Genomic DNA, 22398 nt, shown 5'->3' with positions numbered 1-22398 from the left:
GTTTTTTTTCTTCCATGTCCCCTTCGGGGCTCCGTAGAAATTCGACTTGTACATATTTACTTAAAATGTCCCCCAAAAAATGTATTTATTTTTTACCCGTAGAAAAAAATGGCCCTCTTGAGAAGTCTTCTTTGTTTGTTTTTTTTTTTATGGCCAAGCTACACTCTTAAGGTTCACAAAAACACTTTGGTCTTGTAATACTGTACCTTTATTTCGAACAAAGTGACATTAATATTCTATTAATAATATCAAATGCTATGATGGCAAACTTCCCAAAAAATGACAAGACTAAGCGCAGAAGGAAGTGGGTATTTGTCCGTCAATTTAATCGTTACTATCAAACATTGCATATCACAATTAAACCCAACAAATATCCGCAATAATACTTTTTTTAAAAATTGGATTATGCAAATGCACTTGTTACGTCCATGTTGTGCACTCTCCCTCTCCTCCTACTAGTTGTGCTTCAAAATGGATGATGCCCTTTTTTTTTCCCTTTTTCTTTTTTTCTCTTGGAGCTGAGCCAGGAGATTAGAGCAATCAGATTAGGAGTGTTGCTGTTTCTGTGGGCGCCACTGCTGAGCAGAGTGGCTTCCGTCGGCCGTGTGTGTGTGTGTGTGTGTGTGTCTGCGGCATCATCTACCTTGTCCCTCTCGCCTGGTGATCTACATGCGGGTACCTTGGACACTGTGCTCCCCCAGAGGTAAGGCTCTCACACACACCAACACACACACACACTGCATAATTTTATTTCGATTGCCACGCGTCATGTCGGAGCATCAGGCTCCGTGTGAATGTGAACTACGGGAGAACTGCTGTGCTTCTGCTTACTTGGGTGCCATGGGGAAAAACCCGAATGCAAGATTGTGGGATTGATATGTGATGGCAGACTTTGCCTTCAATATTTTGGGCATTTGAATTTAATCTCACAATATTGTGGCCTTTTGGTCTTGGGGAAAAAAAAGTCATGAAAAATACAATTTTTGATCTTGAAAAAATAGTAATAATACAAATTAACAAGGGGGAGAAAATAAGACCCTCTGTCCGGTATGATTAGAACTTTGTTTTCCGCTTTTTTCTCCTTTCTGACTTTATTTCTAGAAAGAAAAATCTATCATTTAATTTTCATAATCTATTATGATGCTGTCTTTATAAAAATGTCGCGAGAAAAAAGCTCTTCTTAAAATGAACACACCTTTATTTCTTACTTCTTTCTCATACTATCACAGTTCAAAAATATTATATTGAATTATTCAGCCTACCACCCTGCAATTTATATTTCTTTATGATGAGGTGTGCCAGCATCATTCCGATTACCGGAACATTTGATTATTTTCAAGACAAATGCATATTTTCTCCCACCTGCACCCTCAGCATGACATCATCGCTTGTTGACATCGTTCCAAACAAATTACTCCTCATGTACGCTTGTCATCTGCATCTCACTTGCTCGGGAATTACACATTTTTTTTACATTCTTTTCTTCATGTTATTGTTTTGAAGTCAGCATTTTAAACCTTTCCACACGTTACATTCACCACGTGACTAAACCCAAAACTTGATTTTGCGGTATTTTGTGACATTTGTTCTCTGTGCTGTCTCTTAATGACAACCAGTTGGTCAGCTGCAGATGGCAGCCCGCCGCCGCCGTATCTTCTCATCTTGAAACGGTTCGATTGTCCAGGATAAAAAGTCAGCTTTCTTTTCAAGATTTTTTTTTAACAGCTGGGCGCCACACTTGAATATACAATATGTTCTTCTGTAGGCGCTTGACATTTTTTCAACTGCATCAAAATGATCACACATATCGTCTGAATTAATCTAATTAGTTACTTCAGGTTTTGTGTGTGTTTTTGTTTTTATATAATGAGGAAATCTGTATTTGGGCATTTCTATTTTGTAGCCGAGACTTGACTTGTTTCCACAGGTTGAGCAAAGTCACATGAGCCCAACTGAGTGAGAGCCATGAAGACGGGCTCTCAAATCCGCCTGTTGCTCTGGAAGAACTGGACCCAGCGAAAAAGGCAGAAGGTGACATCAACAATTGTCCATCTCCAGCACTCGCATCCTGCTTCAAACGCCTTCTGACCTGTCTGCTTCTTGTGTTTTTCACAGATTCGTTTCCTGGTGGAACTCTTGTGGCCCGTGTTGCTGTTCATCGGCCTGGTGTGGTTGAGGAAGGCAAACCCACTCTACCAGCAGCATGAATGTAAGAGCGCGGAGACGAGTGGAAAGTGGAGCACGGCGCACACAACGCTGCGAATTGAATTCGTTGACAGCAAAATGCCGCACTTCATTTATGTGCCGTGGTTTTTAATCAATTTTGCAGTTCTTTCATCCGTTTTGTAACACAGTTTGGGACGGAATTGTCTGCGATGCCTTTTTTTAAGCCATTCTAGTTGGGTAAGAATGGCGGACATCTTGAACAGGCAGGATTTCGCGTTCATTTTTAACATGTTAAGAAGCTTTGTTGCGATTGTCTTGCAAAATGATAAATATTGTTAAGTATTGTTGTAAAACACAGTATATAGGCCATCTTGGCAGGTGGTGCAAAGTTTTAGCAGGCGCAGCTGGTCGGCCATTTTTTTTCTTGAGTGCACGTCCAGCAAAGTCGGCAAGTACTTGAAGAATGAGCAGCAATTGGACAAAAATGTAAAATGGACTTCAATTTTACTTTGATATAATCTACCATGTTTTTTTTTATATTTGATGCCTTTTTTTTGTCTTTGAAAAATAACTCGTCGTCAATTTCCATGACATTCCCACATGCTGGTTCCAGGTCATTTCCCCAACAAGGCCATGCCATCCGCTGGCGTGCTTCCTTGGATCCAAGGCATCTTCTGCAACGCCAACAACCCCTGCTTCCGACACCCCACCAGAGGAGAGTCTCCGGGAGTTGTCTCCAACTATGAAAATTCTTTGTGAGTGACTGACTGACTTCATTCTTTATCGTGACTGTATGACGTCTTACTTTTGTTTTTTTGCTGCTTCAGATTGTCACGCTTCTACACCGACATCTTGGAGATGTTCAGTGACACAGAGGTGCATCAGCTGAGACTTCTGTGGCACGAATTGGCCACATTCTCCGATTTCATGGATACGCTGCGCAACAACCCAGCTGTCATGTCAGGTACCATGGGGATAGGGTGACCGCTATTCTGCCTCAAACACCTTCCCATGCTAGAAAAACGCAGTTAGAAGATGCAAATCAAAGTCCATTGTTCATTAAAAAAAAACGTAGCAAGGGAAATCACAGATGGACTCAAATAAAGGATACCAGCCACAGCAGATTCAAATCAAAGTCCGCAGATCAGGATGAAAATCCCATCAAAGGATCAAAACAGGAAGTAGAATCCTTTCAAAATCATACCACCAAATAGATGCGCTCAAATGCACCGCCATAGAAGATTGAAATCAAAGTCCTCTTTTGACAGCTTCAGCTTCGCGTTCTCTCAAGGGAACCAAACAAGGAGGTCGAAAGCTACCAAAATAAAACGTGTAACATCACAGTTGTTGTTGCGTTCAGGTCACGGTCTGAAAATCGAGGACATCCTGAAGGATGACGAGCTTCTGACAGCGTTCTTACTCCGAGATGCCGAGCTCCCCGAGTCCGTCGTCTATCAGCTAACCAACGCCAAGATACGAATAGAACAGGTAAGGCTTGAGGATGCTAATGCTAATCACTGGATCATAGCTTTTCGGAGTAAAAGTTAATGTATGTGTATAACATTCAGATGGGAAGAAAAAAGTAACATTTCAAATGTTTTGTTTTTTTAATGTATTATTTAATTGGATGTATTTTTAACGTTTATTTCCTGTGCCTTGTTGCTCGAAAGTTTGCATCAGGCGTCCCGGACCTTCAGCTGAAGGACATTGCGTGCAGCCAGGCGCTGCTGGAGCGCTTCATCATCTTTCCGAGCCGCCACGGCCTCCACGGCGTCCGCAACGCCATGTGCGCCCTTAGCCAGCCGCGGCTGCAGAAGATCGAGGACGTGCTCTACGCCAACGTGGACTTCTTCAAGATCTTCCGACTGGTGAGGGTTTCGTCCTGCCGTCGACCCTCATGCTCGTCCTCGGACTTTGTGGTGTACCTAATAAAGTGGGTGGAAGCGCTCAGCAGGTGACTCAGGCTTGATCCGTCTTGCCCCTGTTTCCTTAATGGGCTTAGGCTAGGCCCCGCCCAAAGGCGCTAAGACGTGACCTGCGGCGTCTTGTCTTGGCCGACAGATTAAAGCAGTTGTACGGCGTGCTCATTTTCAAATGCTCTAATCCCATTGAAATGAATGGATAAACTATTAATCCGTTCCGTGCCCCCTCTACAACAAACATTTTGGTTATTTCTTTCTTTTTAATTATGAAAGTAGTATTTTTTTTAACAGTGGGGTCATACCTCCAATCAAACTTTTCCAAAGAATTCTGAAGCACGCAGATCCTTATGTGCTTCCTTGCAACTTTCCACCTTCCTCCAACGATCCCTCGTCATTCTCACTTCCTCCTTCCTCCTTCCACTCCCTGTTCGCTTCATTCAATGTGCCAGGAAGGACGTCTCGGGTGATTGCGCTTTCCCAACAACATGACCCCAACCCGCTTCCCTTGAACTTGACCAAGAAATAGTTGATGAATCAACATGTCCTCTCGCCCTCAGTTGCCTGGCGTCATGGACAGCGCGTCCGAGGGGCCGGACCTGCGGCGGTGGGGTCGCGTCCTCAGAGCGACGTCAGAGAAGATCCGAGAGGTGAGATCTTTCACAATGCAATATTTTGTCTCTTTTTTTTACTATCCCACCCCACCCAATCCCTTCAGACATCCGCTCTTGAGCTCTTGCTGGCTATTTATAACCTCTTCATCATCATCATCATCATCATCATCATCATCATCACCTTAGTGATGTTGAGTGAGAAAGAATTGTGGGTGGGTGGGTGGGTTAACATTCCACGAAGTTGACACATCAGGCTCGCTGGGACCTGCTTGTCTCCATGGTGACAGACAGGCGAGTCAAATGCACCATATGCTTCCTCTTTGACTTTGAGCAGTCTTCAGAAAGAACCAGTGACCCCCCCTCAGCGGGCAAGAAGGGAAGAGGAGCAATAGAGTAATAAAGTGTCAGAAGATATGACAAAAATGTTGCACAATAATTTAAATCTATTTTTTTTTTCAAATCCAATTCCAAACGCAATATCTGCTCTTATGATCATTTTCCTCCCGTCAGCTGATGCAACGGGACAACTCCCGGGCGCTCATCAAGGCGGTCACTTCTCTGTTTGGCGACGGCGGCCCTTCCGCTTTCTCGGAGCTGACCGCGTCCATGTCCGGCCTCTTTTGCGGCTACCCAGAAGGCGGCGGCGCGCGTGTGCTTTCCTTCAACTGGTACGAGGACAACAACTACAAGGCGTTCCTGGGGGTCAACAGCAGCCGCGCCCGCGACAACTACGTGTATGACCACGCGACCAGTGAGTTCAGCTAACTGACCAACCAAACAACTAAAATGTCCTCAGGTGTGGTTCAACCAATATAAGGTCCAAGATATCTTTCCATTTAAAATACTAATTATCTTCCTAAAACTAGTCTAGGGACCAAAGATGTCTTCCTAAATTCAAATTAGAACCCAAATATTTTCTGAGATTTCAATCAAAACCCCAAAACATTTTCCCAATTTCAATTTCCGACCAGATTGATTGCTTAGATTGAATTAACATACAGAATGTGCACCTTGACCGTCCTCCACAAATGAATTGAATCGTCATCATCATTGACGTTTGCAGCCGCCTTCTGCAACGACCTGATGCAGACGCTGGAGTCAAACCCGCTCACGAAACTGGTGTGGAATTCTGTCAAGCCCCTGCTGATGGGAAAGATCCTGTATACTCCCGACTCCCCTGCTGTCCGGAAGATATTAAAAAGCGTAAGGGAATAGCCTGACCCCTCTGAAGCGCCTCTCCTCCGACATGCTCACTGTTTGTTTTGTGTTTGTGTCAGGCGAACACCACCTTCGAGGAGCTGGAGAGGCTGTACAATTTGGCCAAGATGTGGGAAGAAGTGGGACCTCAGCTGGAGGCTTTCTTCCAAAACAGCGTGCAGATGAACATGATCAGAGTAAGACTTGAAAACTACTCTTGAGAACTAGGACTCCTGATATTTCTGACCCATGAACTTGCTCAACATCTGAATTCCAACTCAGAAATCCTAAAAATGGAAGCCTATGAACTCTGATTAGCAATTAACTAACTAGCCAGCTAGCTAGCTAGCTAACTAACTAACTGTGTAGCTAGATATCTGAATATGTTACTGGCTTAATTTTTACTGCCCAAACAAGCTAATTACTAATTAAATAACCAGTGAGACAGCTAAGTAATTACCTAGCTAGGATGCTAAGTAAATTCTTCACGCTAAGCAATTAACTCGGGGCTTGTTCCGAAATATGCTCCGAGGATGCGCTAATTTACTCCGAATGTGTGGAAAATCTGAGCTAAAATTTGCCTTTATTCAGAGTGCACCAAAAACACTCTTTCGGGTTTGTTTTTCGTGATGTATGCTTCCTATATTTGTATGTGTCATGGCCACAGGACACGCTGGCAAACCCCACGGTGATGAACTTTGTGGACAAGAGCCTGGAGGATGCCAACGTAACTACCAAAGACATCCTTAACTTCCTGTACAGTGGCCCGGAGAGGTGGCGAGAGGCTGGGATGTCCAGATTTGGCTGGAGGAACATTTTTAACGTCACTGACCAACTTATGCGCACCCTCAACCAGTATGCGGAGGTGAGAATAAGGACAACGTGCTGGATTCTACTTAGATTGCATACACATGAAGTTTCATATTTGGCCCATTCGTTAACACTAACTAGGTGTATCACGAAATTTCCTGAAGTCGCGCACGGTCATGATTGTTTAAGGTGACAAGTTTTGGACTGTTTCTTTGATCAGTGAGTGTTTTGGCGCCTTGGCTTCTCGCCAAAATGGCTCACGGTTACTTTGTATTTGCTGACTGCAGTGTATCAGCCTGGACAAGTTTGTGGCCTACACGGACGAATCCCAGATGATCCACCAGGCCTTGCACCTGCTGGAGGAGAACAAGTTCTGGGCTGGCGTGGTATTTATTGACATGTACCCCTGGACTACCAGTGTCCCGCTGCACGTCAAGTACAAGATCCGCATGGACATTGACGCAGTGGAGCGCACAAACAAGGTCAAAGACAGGTCAGTGGGGACAGTCCGGGACAGGGAGATGACATCAGAGCAGTCTCATTGGAAGCTTGTCTTCCACCATAAAATGGAACTTATGAGGGTTACGACGGAGAAAACTAATAGCTCCTCCTTTTTGACCATTTTGTTCTTTTCTGCTTGATATGAACGCTTACAACATAACCAATGAGCTTGTAAAAGTTTACAGTAGCTGGCGTCCTCTCTCTGTCTCCAGGTACTGGGACCCGGGGCCCAGGGCAGACCCAGTGGAGGACCAGAGGTACATCTGGGGTGGCTTTGCCTACCTGCAGGACATGATCGAACACGGCATCATTAAAGTGCACACGGGCCACGACTGGCCACTGGGGGTCTACGTACAGCAGATGCCCTACCCCTGCTACGTGGACGACCAGTGAGTCTGCACTGCTAGCTAGATATGTGGAGAGAACATGGCTAACTGAGTAAATTAGTTACTCACGAGCTATCGAGCTTAGTAAGTAACTAGCTACCTGGCAACCTAAGTAGGTAAGGTGACGTGCAAGCTACCTATGTACATCGGTAGCTAACTAGTAAACTATCTACGCATGACCGTGCCTAGCTTGCAATGTACGTCATTAGGTAATTTGCTAGGTAGCTAGGTAAGTAGGTAACTGCCCCAGGAAGTAAATAATTACCTTGCTACATAAAAGCAAGTAGGTAATTAGCTCACTAGCAACAAAAGTAAATAGACAAACTAACTAACTAAATACATAAGTAAGTACCTACAGTGAGTTGGCCAACTTAACAAAGTAAGTGAGTAGTTAAGTAGTCAATGAGCTGTCTTTTTTTGACAAGATCTTTGTTAACGGAGCATAACCTCTCCTTGGCCGGCCGTCAGCTTCATGATCACGCTGAACCGCTGCTTCCCGATGTTCATGGTGCTGGCATGGATCTACTCGGTGTCCATGACAGTGAAGAGCATCGTGTTGGAGAAGGAGCTGCGCCTCAAGGAGACCCTCAAGGCTATGGGTGTGACCAACGGCGTCCTCTGGTGCACCTGGTTCATCGACAGCTTTGCCACCATGGCGGTCAGCACTGCGTTGCTCACCTCTATCATTGTGGTGAGTTAGTAGGTAACTAAGTCGTTAAGGAAGTCAGTAAAGTGGTATCAGCCACGAACCAACTTACAAACATGATTAGCAATGAAAAAAAGTACCGTATGTGTGTAAGCAACTGACGGAACCATGTGACCTATTTCCAAATAGGGCGGCAAAGTGCTGAACTACAGTGACCCATTGCTGGTGTACCTGTTCCTGCTGACGTTCACAGTGGCGACTATCATGCAGTGCTTCCTCATGAGCGTCTTTTTCAGCAAGGCCAACCTGGCGGCAGCGTGCAGCGGTGTGCTCTACTTCACCCTCTACCTGCCACACGTGCTTTGCTTCGCTTGGCAGGACCGCCTCACGACCGAAATGAAGATGGCCGCCGTACGTGGACCAAAGAACATGTTCGCAGAGATGTCGTGTAAATGAAGATGGTTGCTCATTGTCCCTCCAGAGCCTGCTGTCTCCGGTGGCCTTTGGTTTTGGGACAGAGTACTTGTCGCGCTACGAGGAGCAGGGAGTGGGCCTGCAGTGGGACAACATCCGGACCAGCCCGCTGGAGAAGGACACCTACTCATTTCTCACCTCCGTCCTTATGATGGCACTGGATGCCACGCTGTATGTCGTCCTTGCCTGGTACCTGGACAACGTTTTTCCAGGTGAGGCCTATGGACCAAGGTGCGTTTAAAATTGTTTCTTGTGACTCCATAACCTTGTTGGGAGTTTGCAAACGTGTACCTTGATGTCAAACCCTCATTAGAGTCCAAAGGTGATTGATTAGCTGAATAAGTAACCTTCTGCCTCGAAGTAAATACTGTAGCTAACTTCATACCTACATACATGGCGTCGAATACATTTTCGTGACTCATTGCAGGTCAGTATGGCATTGGTCGGCCATTCTACTTCCCCCTGCAGGCTTCCTACTGGTACAAACCTTCATCTGCACCTGCTACCAGAGATGACCCAGGTATTATCGGCTCACAAGTGCACAAAATAATCGCGTTGAATAGAACAGAGTATGTCGAAGTGCCTTGCTATTCCATGCACAGCAACAGTACCTGCCCACCCGTCACTTGTGAAATTAATCAACAAACTAAATCTTTTGCCAGCAAACTGTGACATGTCATTTTGACTAATTGATGATTCCCACCCGAAGACTCAGCGACCACACCCAATATCGTTGACAGTTGCTCCGGAAACGCATGTAGCAGAAAAGGACCCTGAAAGTGGCGGCACCTGCAACGGCTCAGCCAGCAGGAACGCCTGCAAGCACCAAAGCAAACGGGAGCGCCTGGAGCGGGAGAAAGAGTGGCTGAGGCTCCACGAGGAGGAGGAAGAGGAGAAGAAGGGAGAGGAAGAGGGGCAAGAAGGTGAGGAAGCATTGAGAAAAGGGCAGAAAACACACTAAAGGCGCCCTCTAGTGGACAAGCGCGGTGTTACATGTTGGACACGACAACAATAATTTGAGATTCGACAAAGGTTGCACTGCTTTATCCTGGCAGGCCTGCTTTTGTTTGAGCCTGATCCAGTCAGCCTGGAGTTGGGGGTACGCATCCAGGAGCTGGTTAAGATATTCCCCGGAGGCTCTCGTCCCGCCGTCAACCGCCTCAGCCTCAACTTCTACGAGGGTCAAATCACCTCCTTCCTGGGACACAATGGCGCTGGGAAGACAACCACCTTGTAAGAAAACGCCGTGATACGTTCACATTTGATTGTTTGTGACAGAAAACGGTTAGCACGTCCGCCTCACGGTGCAGGGGCGCAGGGTTCGGTTCTGGCTCCGGCCTTCCTGTGTGGGGTTTTGCGTGTTCTTCGAATTTGCGAATAAGTGGATTCGCAAATGGACGGATGGACGTTTTACTCGGGTAATGAACTTTTTGAGCTTTTGCCTTCCATCCAGATCCATCCTGACCGGGCTCTTTCCGCCCACGTCCGGCTCCGCTTACATCTATGGAAAAGACATCCGCACTGACATGGACGCTGTGCGGTCCTCCTTGGGGATGTGTCCTCAATACAACATTCTCTTCAATCAGTTAGTACCTTTCTCATCACTTTTAACCAGAAGACATGCTCACGGGGCACTCTTAGGTACACCTTTGTGTTCTAAACACATCCAATGCGAGAAGTGAAGGATAACAAAAAATGAAAAGATAAAAAAGACAAAAGACAAAAGAAAAGATCTACTTTTTTTTATTGTGCAGATATATATTTTTTTATATGAACTCATTCACTCCCAAAGACGTTTTTAGCCGTCTTTTCAGACTTGGTCCAGAATTGGCTGCTACTGAATGAGTTGATATGCTCAAATGCGTATATTAAATTGGCTATCATAAATGAATTAAAAAAAAAAAGGCGGCCCGGTAGTCCAGTGGTTAGCATGTCGGCTTCACAGTGCAGAGGTACCGGGTTCGATTCCAGCTCCGGCCTCCCTGTGTGGAGTTTGCATGTTCTCCCCGGGCCTGGGTGGGTTTTCTCCGGGTGCTCCGGTTTCCTCCCACATTCCAAAAACATGCGTGGCAGGCTGATTGAACACTCTAAATTGTCCCTAGGTGTGAGTGTGAGCGTGGATGGTTGTTCGTTTCTGTGTGCCCTGCGATTGGCTGGCAACCGATTCAGGGTGTCCCCCGCCTACTGCCCGGAGACGGCTGGGATAGGCTCCAGCACCCCCCGCGACCCTAGTGAGGATCAAGCGGCTCGGAAGATGAATGAATGAATGAAAGATGTCATCAAAACGTCTTCAATAATGACAAATGAATACATACCGGAACATTTATGTATATCCTAAATATATTCTTCAAGTGGTACTTCCATAATACATTAAAAAATAATAATAAATCCAATTTTAAATGGATTAAAAAAATAAAATGCGCCATGAACGTGCAAGTCAATTGATCGCTTATTTTATTGGGCCTGCGTCTGCTTTTTCTTTGGCTTCCAGTCTGACGGTGGAGGAGCACATCCTGTTCTACTCGCTGTTGAAGGATCGCACGCAGGCCGAGGCGCAGCAGGAGGTCGAAGACATGCTGGTGCACGTGGGCTTACCTCACAAGCGAGACGACGAGGCGCAGAACCTCTCGGGTCAGGAGTCGCTTCGCCTCCTTTCATGCGTAAGTGAGAAAAGGCTCTCCGAGCCTCCGTTTTGCACCCACAGGCGGCATGCAGAGGAAACTGTCGGTCGCCATGGCGTTTGTTGGCGGCTCCAAAGTGGTCATCCTGGACGAGCCCACTTCCGGCGTGGATCCATACTCCAGGAGGTCCATTTGGGACCTCCTGTTGAAATATCGATCCGGTACGTAGGCGTCGATGGAGTTGTGTTTCCGCGGCATTTTGTCTTTGCGCTTGAACGAAACGTGGCGCAGGTCGCACGGTGATCCTGTCCACGCACCACATGGACGAAGCCGACCTGCTGAGTGACCGCGTGGCCATCATCTCCAAGGGACAGCTGCACTGCTGCGGCTCGCCGCTCTTCCTCAAGAACTGTTTCGGCGCCGGCTTCTACCTGACGCTGGTGCGCCGCGTGAAGGACCTCAAGAAGAAGGAGGTGAGCTTCTCCACATCAAATGAGCTTGAACAAAGAACTCTTAAATATGAATATTTCAGGATACCGTGCAAAGTATGAGACCTAAAAATGACTTTGCAAAAAGAAACTTTATTTAAATCACTCATCCGCACGAAACCTAAACCGCATCGTCTGAGTGTGCATGTCAGTGATTTTCCGTGCCTTCTTTTTTTTCCGCCAGAATGACTGCGACTGCGCCTCTGATTGTTCCTGCACCTGCTCCATCTGCACCGGACACAGGGATCGGTCCCAGAACATGTGCCAGAACGCAGAACGGGTCTTGGACGGTGCGTTCCGGATGTCGTGAAACGCTCCAAATGCGCATTTCCCTGATCCGAAAGCCCCCCCCGTCATGTCCGCAGGGCACCTGGACAGCATCAACGGGCTCATCCGCCACCACGTCCCCGAGGCCAAGCTCCTCGAGGCCATCGGTCAGGAGCTGACCTTTCTGCTGCCCAGTCGAGGCTTCAAGCACCGCGCCTACGCCAGCCTCTTCAGGGAGCTGGAGGAGACCCTGGCCGACATGGGCCTCAGCAGCTTCGGCATTTCCGACACATCCCTGGAGGAGGTACACGGACCTTCTCGACGGGTCTCGTGTTCAAAAGTCAAACGGGAGCAACCAAGCGGTTGTAATTTGCGCTGCATCGTGCTCACAAGAGTTACTTCTCATGATTTATTTTTTTTAACGAACGTATGAATGACCGTTGCATCTTTTTCCAGATCTTCCTCAAGGTAACAGCAGACGGCGAGGCGTTAGCAACCAACGCCCCCAGCGCCGGTAAATATCACCACCGTCACTGTCACTTTGCACCGTCACGCTTGCGCTCGTCACCCGTGTTCCTCCCCATGTCACTTCTTAGCTGCAGAAGAACGAATGCTGCGGCGGAGAAAGAATCAAGCCGGAGTAGATGAAGGTCAGACACGGGACAAATGATGCTTTGATTGATTTTTGCGCATGATTTGTTTTTATCAATCGTGATTTTGATTTTTTATTTTTTTTTCCACGTGTTTTTAACGCACGCAATCACAGAGCGCCACGATGCCACGCAAGCTCACAGCGTCACGTCAGAGTGCAGCGCCGGAAAAGGCTCCAGGCAGGTGAAAGGAGCGTGGCTGATCCTGAAACAGTTTCACGCGCTACTTGTCAAGAGGTTTCATCACGCCAGCCGCAGCTGCAAAGACGCCGTGGCGCAGGTACATGCAGACTGCATTTAACAAAACAAAACGGATCTGAAACCGGATCGTAAGTGATTTGGTTTGTCCTTTTACATTTGTCGTTGTTTAATTGTTTTTTTTGTTTTGGGGGTCGGGGGCGTTCAGATCGTCCTGCCTGCCAGCTTTGTCCTCATAGCGCTCATCTTCACCACCATCGTTCCACCGTTTGGAGAGTACCCCAGCCTGACGTTGAGCCCCTGGATGTACGGACCACAGGTCACCTTCGTCAGGTTGCCGGCCATTAGACAAGCCCCTCTTTGTTCTTTTCAGACCTTGTGCCGAAATACTGCAAGGACCTTATTGATGATTTGTCTTTCCAACGCAGTAATGAGCAACCTTCGGATCCAACAATGAGGCACTTCACGGAGCGCTTCCTGGGGCGGCCGGGTCTGGGAACGCGATGCATACAAGGGGAACCCCCGGGGTGAAAAACAGCAACCTGTTGATTCTTGAGGGATCGCAATGACAATGCAAAAAATCCGTTGCTGAAAATGCCGCGTCTCTGTCCACTCACCCAGGATGCCTTGCGGCGAGGAGCCGTCCGAGTGGCATCGTCCCGATGTCGACCCCGTTACGGCCAACGTTCTGCAGAGTCCCGAATGGAACCCGAGGAACCCGTCGCCGTCCTGCCTGTGCAGCGGCAGTAGAAAGCTCACCATGATGCCCGTCTGTCCCGCCGGTGCCGGAGGACTCCCGCCCCTGCAACGGCTGGAAGCCACGGGGGACACCATGATGGATCTGACCGAGCGCAACATCTCTGACTTTCTGGTCAAAACCTACCCAAGTCTCATTAGAACAAGGTGAATGGGGTACACTTTTATTTAAAGCAGGGGTGTCCAAACTTTTTGCCAAGGGGGCCAGATTTTATGTGGTAAAATGTCGGGGGGCCGACCTTGGCTGACATTCTTTACATTGAACAACAATATTGTTCAACAAATTTTAGTAAGCCAGTCTGTTTCACATTTCCATTTTTATTTTAATTTCAACAATCTTAAGAATTTCTTTTGGTTCATTTGAAACAGGAATTTGAAATATGACATATCAGTCAATATAAACACGCAGTGATGTCTTGTTAACTCGTGGGTGATGCCCTCTAGTGTCTAAATGCTATTACTCATTTAGTGAATGCTATTACTCATTTAGCCACTAGAGGGAAGCAGTACTCTATGAAACATCACTCACCAGTCTACGAGACCTCAGTCAATGCAACACGTGTTCCATTGCGCCCAACCTGCGGGCCAGACGGCACTGATTTTATGACAGGGGCCGAGGGCCGGATGAAATTCGACCGTGGGCCGGATTTGGCCCCCGGGCCGGACTTTGGACATGCCTGATTTAAAGCAACCCCTTTTGCCGCTTGCTTCATGCTAACTCATTGAACATGCTTGGGGGGTTCAATGGGCCTTTTGGTCATGTCTAATTCCTCTCTGATTCATCACCACAGTTTGAAGAGCAAGTACTGGGTCAACGAGCAAAGGTAAGTCCGTTGGTATCCTATCATTGGCAAATCTTCACTGAACGGATCCTCCCTCCCCCAGATATGGCGGCCTGTCCGTCGGAGGGCGGCTTCCCATCCTGGACGTGGAGCCCGGACAGATTGGAAACGTTTTGAGTCAACTGGGGCGAATGCTCAACATCACCGTGGTAACGAATCTCGTCGTTAGCATTTGACCTCCGACGAGCACAGTCGTCACAAACCTTCTCTGGCAGGGTCAACATTCCAGAGCGGCACTGCGGGAGCTCGGCCCTTTCCTCCGCTACATGGAGAGTGAATTTAACATAAAGGTTGGGCCGATGTGGTCATCAAAGAATGGTCGATGTTATTTTTTCTGTAGTTGTGTTCATCAGGGAGGATGATCGGGGCTCATAAATTGTCTTCCCTGGCAGGTGTGGTACAACAACAAAGGCTGGCATGCCATGGTGGCTTTCATGAACGTCGCCAACAACGCCATCCTGCGGGCGTTCCTCCCCACGAGTGCCAAGCCCGTCGAGTTTGGCATCACCGCAATCAACCACCCGCTAAATCTCACCAAGGAGCAGCTTTCCGAGGTCACTGTGTGAGTGATTGTTAAAAAAAAAGCACAGTATTACAGCAGGGACCAAAACAATTGTTGCTCAATGAATTATTCCGTTGGAAGTGACTCCGAATGCGAATGGATCAAATGCTAAGCGGGCTAGAATGGAACCCAAGTACTGAAAGGGACAAGGCAGACCCGTAAGAATCGGACATCATGTTCCGGCTCCCGAGTCTGGATAAAATGCTAACGTGCTAGCATGGCGAGATCAGTAAAAAAAATAAAAAAATGTTCTTTTCGGCTCACTTTCCCCCCCATCAGATTGACCACATCCGTGAACGCGGTGGTGGCCATCTGCGTCATCTTCGCCATGTCCTTCATCCCAGCCAGCTTCGTCCTCTACCTCATCCAGGAGCGTGCCAACAAAGCCAAGCATCTGCAGTTTGTCAGTGGCGTTAGCCCTTTCATCTACTGGCTGTCCAACTTCTTCTGGGACATGGTGAGGGCAGGACTGCGCCGGTTGTTTGGGGCATTCTTGCTGCCTTATCATTCATCCGCTCCCCTTTGAACCTTTCGACCAGGTAAACTACTTTGTCAGCGCTGCCATGGTGGTCGCCATCTTCGTAGCATTTGACAAAAAGTGTTACACATCCCCGACCAACCTGCCTGCCCTTGTCGCGCTGCTCCTGCTCTATGGGTAGGACTACCGTAAACTAAAACTACCGTGAGGACCACACCAGTAGCCAACCAGTGCTAGGATTGTGATTTGCTAGTAGAAATTATGATTTAAAAATGCAAACACGGGCAGTATTATAGTCTATAGCTACCTGTTTAGCTAGCTAGCTACAGTATCTATCCGTCTAATATTCTAATATTATTAAATGTAATTTGTACAAATGTTATTTCAGACGTCAGTTCACACAATCAGGACACATGAAGTAGCTCTCACTCTCAAAAAGTTTGGTGAGCCCTGCTTTAGAATGAGCTAACGCTGGCGTTTTAGCATAAAACAAGATATTAAACTGAGCAAAGAAGGCGCTAGGTCGATTCATGGGGATTTTACAAGTGCTAACATGCTAACAGAGGATATGCTAACCTATATATATAGTATCACAGATACGTAAGATGGAATTGTTTTGTTTGTTTGTTTGTTTATTGAACATAAAACATATACAGTAATAATTTGACAGAAAATAAGGTAGATAAGAAAAGTAAAAAGAAAGAAATCAGTCTTCATTCAACAGAGTTATTATGTTCAAGGGAGTAGGATGAAGTAAAAAACTTATCTAGTCCTACCCCGTTATGTGTTTATATCTACTAAATCATTTTTATATCAATCAGAAAAGAAAAAGTAAGAAGAGGTCTCCATTAAGGCTCATACTTTACCCTTAACCGTGATATTTTTACAACTTTTGGTTTGTATCGGGATTATTTATTAATTCATAAATTAATATTTAGGAACGAATACGAATCGCATTGTTCACAATTAGGGATGGGCAGTAAGTACTTTTGCGAGTGAATGCTCATTGTGGAATGGGTGGTTTCAGGTGGTCCGTCACCCCTATGATGTACCCCATGTCGTACCTGTTCGACGTCCCGAGCACCGCCTACGTGTCGCTGTCGTGCATCAACCTGTTCATCGGCATCAACAGCAGCGCCGTCACTTTCATCCTGGAACTCTTCGAGAACAACCGGGTGAGGACAAGTACGAGGTTGTATTCTACAGTCACGGACAGAGCGTTGTCTATCGTGTTTGGAGTCTTCGATATGACAGAGCGTGATTTTGTCAATTTTGTCTGTGTGCGCCATCAGTCATTGCTGATGTTCAATCAGTGGCTGAAGAAAGGCCTGCTGGTCTTTCCTCACTTCTGTCTGGGCCGCGGTCTCATCGACATGGCCATGAACCAGGCGGTCACCGACGTCTACGCCCGCTTCGGTAAGGGACAGCCTTTCGTACGCTTGACACCGATGTCTTCAAATGTTATCATCCGATCATGTCCGATGCACGTTTGTGTTTTCGGCAGGTGAGGAGCACTCCAACAACCCCTTCCGATGGGACTTTGTCGGGCGGAACGTTTGCTTTATGGCCATGGAAGGTTTCATCTACTTTGCTCTCAATCTCCTCATCCAGTACCGCTTCTTCTTGGACCACCGGTAAGGCGTCATCCAGCCACCTAATGTAGATGCGCAGTGGAAACTGCAAAGTTCCAACCATTTGTATTGATTTGAGTTGAACCGAAACGTACTGGAAAATATGTCGTCGGATGTACGTTATGTGATGTATGTACGGATGTCGTGGCTCTCCGTGATCTCCCACGGGACAAAACGTCTTTTGAAACGAGAGCAATTTGGAAGTCAACGAGCTGAGAAATACAGCGTTGCGATTTCCTTAGCGCACTCGTACTACTCGCAGGCTATCGGATGCCAAGCGTAGCCCGGCGACAGACGAGGACGACGATGTGGCATGCGAGCGGCGAAGAATCTACGAAGGCGGCAGCAAGTCGGACATCCTGCACATCCAAGATCTCACCAAGGTCGTCGGTCGAAGATCTTCTTGCGACGTGATACGACAAGTATGAATAAAAACCAAAATCGAGCAATGTCCGATTTTTCTGCTTTTCGCAGACTTACGTGGGGAGCAAGAGGGCGGCTGTTGACGGGATCTGCGTGGGTGTGCCTGCCGGAGAAGTGAGCTTGCCTTTTTTTTGGTTGTTGTTAAAAAAAAACCAAACGCTTTATCATCATTTCACAAATAAGCTGGAGTTGATGAAACACGTGTCACCCCCCCCCCCCCTTTTAGTGTTTTGGACTTTTAGGCATCAACGGCGCCGGGAAGACGAGCACCTTCAAAATGTTGACGGGCGACACAGACGTCAGCTCGGGGGATGCGAGCGTGGTTGGTTACAGGTATCAGAGCACAAACCTGAGCGTGAGGTTGCAGTTAAGTTGGATTGCGTTAGCTTAAAATGATTTGAGTCGTAAGGGTACGCTTGCGTTAGGTTTGGATTCGCATTCCAAACGGCTTTCTACGTCGAGACGCGTTGCATTCATGTTGCCTCAGTCGAAATTGATGAAGCGTGTCCTCCCGTCCTTGGTGATTATTCCGATTCCAATTTCCATTTGAAAGCCATCCAGCATGGGAGAAGGTCACTCTAATTCAAATATGAGTGTGACTAATCATAATAACCATGCATATGAATACATTACAGGCAAAACAAATGGTGCTGGAGTCACGGAAAATTGACTTTGGGACAACATTTTTCTTCCTAAAGCTCGTAAAAAAAGATTGATCTTGGAGAAAGTCACATTCAAACGTCAAAAGCGGTGCCGTGAGTGCTCATTTTGTCGCCTTGTCGTGTGGCAGCATCCTGAAGGAGATTCTGGACGTCCACCAGAACATGGGCTACTGCCCGCAGTTCGACGCCATTGACGAGTTGCTGACCGGTAGGGAGCACCTTGACCTGTACGCTCGCCTCAGGGGGGTGCCCGAGGACGAGATCCCCAGGGTAAGGAGGGGGGGGGGGGGGTGTCGATGACGTGGTTTGGCATTCGCCAATTTATCGGTTTCACTTTCCAGGGGCGGCCGTGGAGGGAGTGGGGGTGGGGGGGATTGACTGCGGGACCTCTCCCCAATTATTCAGATGGGAAAACTCAACTACTTGCTGTTTTATGGCCAAATTCTTGTTTATTATATTCCCGTAGTACAGGGCTGTCAACTTCATTTCAGTCGCAGGGCCAATTTGGAATCTTCCTCGGAGGGCCGTTATGACAGTAAAACCGCATAATTATGACACAACAAATTCATAGATGACTTCTTCTCAAATCAGTCAAGTAAATTATAATAGTTTGTTCAATTATTGTTCAAGTGGGTGTAAACAGGGTAACTAAATGACAGTATTGCATAAAATTTGGTCCGGATTTTAGCAAGTCGACGCACATGATTTGCTTTGGCGGACCACGTAAAATGACCCGGCGGACCAGATCTGGCTCCAGTTCCGGTTCCGGCTTAGTTTTGGTTTAATAAGCTCAAAAAACTCCCCCGCTTTAGGTGGCCGAGTGGGGGATTGAGAAGTTGGGCTTGTCGGAGTACGCCGGCCGCTGCGCCGGCACCTACAGCGGCGGCAACAAGCGCAAACTCTCCACCGCCATCGCCATGATCGGTTGCCCGGCGTTAGTCCTTTTGGTGAGTCGGCTCCGTGCGATTCTTTCCACTGGCGGCGGATGTTTTTTCGAGCAGGGCAAAATCTTTGACTTTCAGGATGAGCCCACCACGGGGATGGACCCTCATTCCCGCCGTTTCCTGTGGAACGCCATCCTGAGCGTCATCCGGGACGGCCGGGCTGTCGTGTTGACGTCGCACAGGTTTGAGGATGACGACGCTGCTCATGTTAGAGATGATAAGAGTGGACAAGGCGGGGGCTGGGGCTGGAATTCTGAACAGTTCCAAATAGCGGTCAAAATAAGCATAGAACCTTCAAGCTTCTGCCAGAAAAAGTCAGGAAAAGCCTCCTAAAACTTCTGAACTTTAAACTGAACTTAAAAGTGGCAGGTGTGTGCTGATTCCCATTTAACACGAATTCTGAATATAATTCTGAACACAGCCCGATCCCTGTTATTCAAGGATGTGCACACTTATGCAACCACATTACCTCAGTTGTTGCAATCCCTCTTAAAATGATTTTTTTTTCACGATTGAGCCTATTGTCTAACAGAAAAGTAGGACCGAAATGTCTTCCTGACTTGAAGTGAACAATTTATAATGAGGACAGGATCCCTTTAATTTTGGCGAGTCGGGCGGCCATCTTGAAAGCTGCGGTCAGGCATTTCCCGCTTCCTCCGATTTTAGTCGTCGTCGTGAGTTGAGGGTTTTGTGTTGTGTGTTCTGTTTTGCGTCCACCAGCATGGAGGAGTGCGAGGCCCTGTGCACGCGACTCGCCATCATGGTCAACGGCACCTTCAAATGTCTGGGAACCATCCAGCACCTCAAATACAAGTAAGACCCCCCCTTTTTTTTTTTTAGTTATAATTACAAATGAATAGAAATTCATGTTCGATGTTGACTAAAACGGTAGTATTAAAAAAAAAAGTCACTGAACTTAAATAGTGAAAGCTGTTGCGAATATTTGGAGACTCAGAGCACAAAAATATCCACTAAAAAGCAACGGGTGACATCTGGCGCAGATTCGGCGACGGCTACGTGCTGACCATGAAGCTGAAGGCGTCCAAAGCGGGGGCGCCTCCCGACCTGGAGCTCGTGGAGACCTTCATGGAGAGCAGCTTCCCGGCGTGCGTGCGGCGCGAGAAACATTACAACACACTACAGTACCACATCGCGTCATCCTCGCTAGCCAGGATCTTCCAGCTGGTCGTTTCCAACAAGGAGCGACTCGGCATCCAGGACTACTCCGTCTCGCAGACCACGCTAGACCAGGTAGGCCCACACATTTTTATGTTTTTGGTTGTGCAGTATGTGTTTTTTGCATGAATGTAGTACATGCTCACTTCTATGTGTGTGTGAACGTGTGCCTGCAGGTGTTTGTCAACTTTGCCAAGCAGCAGACGGCGGAGGATGTCGTGGTCACGTCGCAGCGGCGTGGCGTGGACCGACGCAAGGATGTCAAAATCGCACCTGTGAAGAGGAAAACCTGATATGTGCTCATTAACAGTTAACATACTGTATATATACGCATGTGTATATGAATGTGTACATACTAGATGGCAAATGAATACTGAAGCCCCCGCAGGCTGTGCAGAGGCTGTTTTTTTTTTAAAAGGATGTTTGCATAAATGCATAAATGCACACCACATTTCTATGAACTGTATATGACATGTACAAATGTAAGTGCAATGCTGTCTGTGTGATTTGATATGTAATTATTTCATGCTATATTCATCTTGAGGAAGCAGTATAGACAAAGTGCGGATAACATTCGAGTATTATATTCACCACAAATAAAAGGAGAGTGGCTTGTAAATTTCCCCAGTGTGGGACAAATAAAGGATATCTTGTCATTGTTTAATTATGTGGAAATGTCCTCTCATTAAAAAAATATATATTTTAGTATAATTAGATATGTAGAATAGGCCTTTATATTATGAAGCTACTGTTTATGTTAAAAATACCCCAATATAGCCGAAAAAAACGACCATGTATAGTAAGGCGTTTTGAGCCGAAAAAAACGACCATGTATAGTAAGGCGTTTTTAGCCGAAAAACAACGACCATGTATAGTAAGGCGTTTTTAGCCGAAAAAAACGACCATGTATAGTAAGGCGTTTTTAACCCGAAAACAACGCCCATGTATACTAAGGCGTTTTTAGACGAAAAAAACGACCATGTATAGTAAGGCGTTTTTAGACCAAAAAAAATGACCATGTATAGTAAGGCGTTTTTAGACAAAAAAAAAAACGACCATGTATAGTAAGGCGTTTTTAGACCAAAAAAAACGACCATGTATAGTAAGGCGTTTTTGACCCGAAAAAAAACGACCATGTATAGTAAGGCGTTTTTAGCCGAAAAAAACGACCATGTATAGTAAGGCGTTTTTAACCCGAAAACAACGCCCATGTATACTAAGGCGTTTTTAGACGAAAAAAACGACCATGTATAGTAAGGCGTTTTTAGACCAAAAAAAATGACCATGTATAGTAAGGCGTTTTTAGACCAAAAAAAAACGACCATGTATAGTAAGGCGTTTTTAGCCGAAAAAAACGACCATGTATAGTAAGGTGTTTTAACCGAAAAACAACGACCATGTATAGTAAGGCGTTTTTAGTCGAAAAAAAATGACCATGCATAGTAAGCCGTTTTTAGCCCAAAAAACTACCATGTATAGTAAGGCGTTTTTAGCCGAAAAAAAACGACCATGTATAGTAAGGCGTTTTTGACCCGAAAAAAACCGACCATGTATAGTAAGGCGTTTTTAGCCGAAAAAAACGACCATGTATAGTAAGGCGTTTTTAACCCGAAAACAACGCCCATGTATACTAAGGCGTTTTTAGACGAAAAAAACGACCATGTATAGTAAGGCGTTTTTAGACCAAAAAAAATGACCATGTATAGTAAGGCGTTTTTAGACAAAAAAAAAACGACCATGTATAGTAAGGCGTTTTTAGACCAAAAAAAACGACCATGTATAGTAAGGCGTTTTTGACCCGAAAAAAAACGACCATGTATAGTAAGGCGTTTTTAGGCGAAAAAAACGACCATGTATAGTAAGGCGTTTTTAACCCGAAAACAACGCGCATGTATACTAAGGCGTTTTTAGACGAAAAAAACGACCATGTACAGTATAGTAAGGCGTTTTTAGACCAAAAAAAAAACGACCATGTATAGTAAGGCGT

The 22398-nt window shown here is 46.5% G+C and overlaps 1 protein-coding gene across 1 annotated transcript; it reads left to right on the top strand.

Moving 5' to 3' along the window:
- The first annotated feature begins 548 nt into the window (after positions 1 to 548).
- On the top strand, positions 549 to 21075 carry LOC127616070 (retinal-specific phospholipid-transporting ATPase ABCA4-like). The gene is made up of 50 exons (XM_052087479.1): positions 549 to 703; positions 1928 to 2031; positions 2116 to 2209; positions 2780 to 2921; positions 2994 to 3130; positions 3527 to 3654; positions 3837 to 4034; positions 4646 to 4735; positions 5210 to 5450; positions 5763 to 5902; positions 5977 to 6093; positions 6564 to 6761; positions 6994 to 7199; positions 7420 to 7596; positions 8062 to 8284; positions 8429 to 8650; positions 8721 to 8925; positions 9141 to 9233; positions 9454 to 9636; positions 9769 to 9946; positions 10167 to 10298; positions 11205 to 11344; positions 11418 to 11555; positions 11626 to 11807; positions 12007 to 12112; positions 12188 to 12393; positions 12546 to 12603; positions 12686 to 12739; positions 12856 to 13019; positions 13146 to 13270; positions 13366 to 13464; positions 13559 to 13840; positions 14485 to 14517; positions 14579 to 14684; positions 14751 to 14825; positions 14928 to 15097; positions 15377 to 15554; positions 15637 to 15752; positions 16603 to 16750; positions 16868 to 16991; positions 17080 to 17209; positions 17469 to 17589; positions 17681 to 17743; positions 17856 to 17962; positions 18420 to 18561; positions 19104 to 19238; positions 19314 to 19417; positions 19956 to 20048; positions 20237 to 20486; positions 20588 to 21075. The coding sequence occupies exons 2-50, from the start codon at positions 1966 to 1968 to the stop codon at positions 20702 to 20704; spliced, it is 6936 nt and encodes a 2311-aa protein (XP_051943439.1). The 5' UTR covers positions 549 to 703; positions 1928 to 1965; the 3' UTR covers positions 20705 to 21075.
- The last annotated feature ends 1323 nt before the right edge of the window (positions 21076 to 22398 follow it).

Source organism: Hippocampus zosterae, chromosome 15 (assembly GCF_025434085.1).
Source record: "Hippocampus zosterae strain Florida chromosome 15, ASM2543408v3, whole genome shotgun sequence".
In the NCBI taxonomy this organism is placed as follows: Eukaryota; Metazoa; Chordata; class Actinopteri; order Syngnathiformes; family Syngnathidae; genus Hippocampus; species Hippocampus zosterae.
This window is presented reverse-complemented; position numbering and strand designations above follow the sequence as displayed.

Coding starts and splice junctions, on each gene's coding strand:
- LOC127616070 (XM_052087479.1), top strand. CDS start 1,966: ATGAAGACGGGCTCTCAAATCCGCCTGTTGCTCTGGAAGAACTGGACC. Junction 2,210..2,779: donor ACTCTACCAGCAGCATGAAT/GTAAGAGCGCGG, acceptor TGCTGGTTCCAG/GTCATTTCCCCAACAAGGCC. Junction 9,637..9,768: donor AGAGGAAGAGGGGCAAGAAG/GTGAGGAAGCAT, acceptor TTATCCTGGCAG/GCCTGCTTTTGTTTGAGCCT.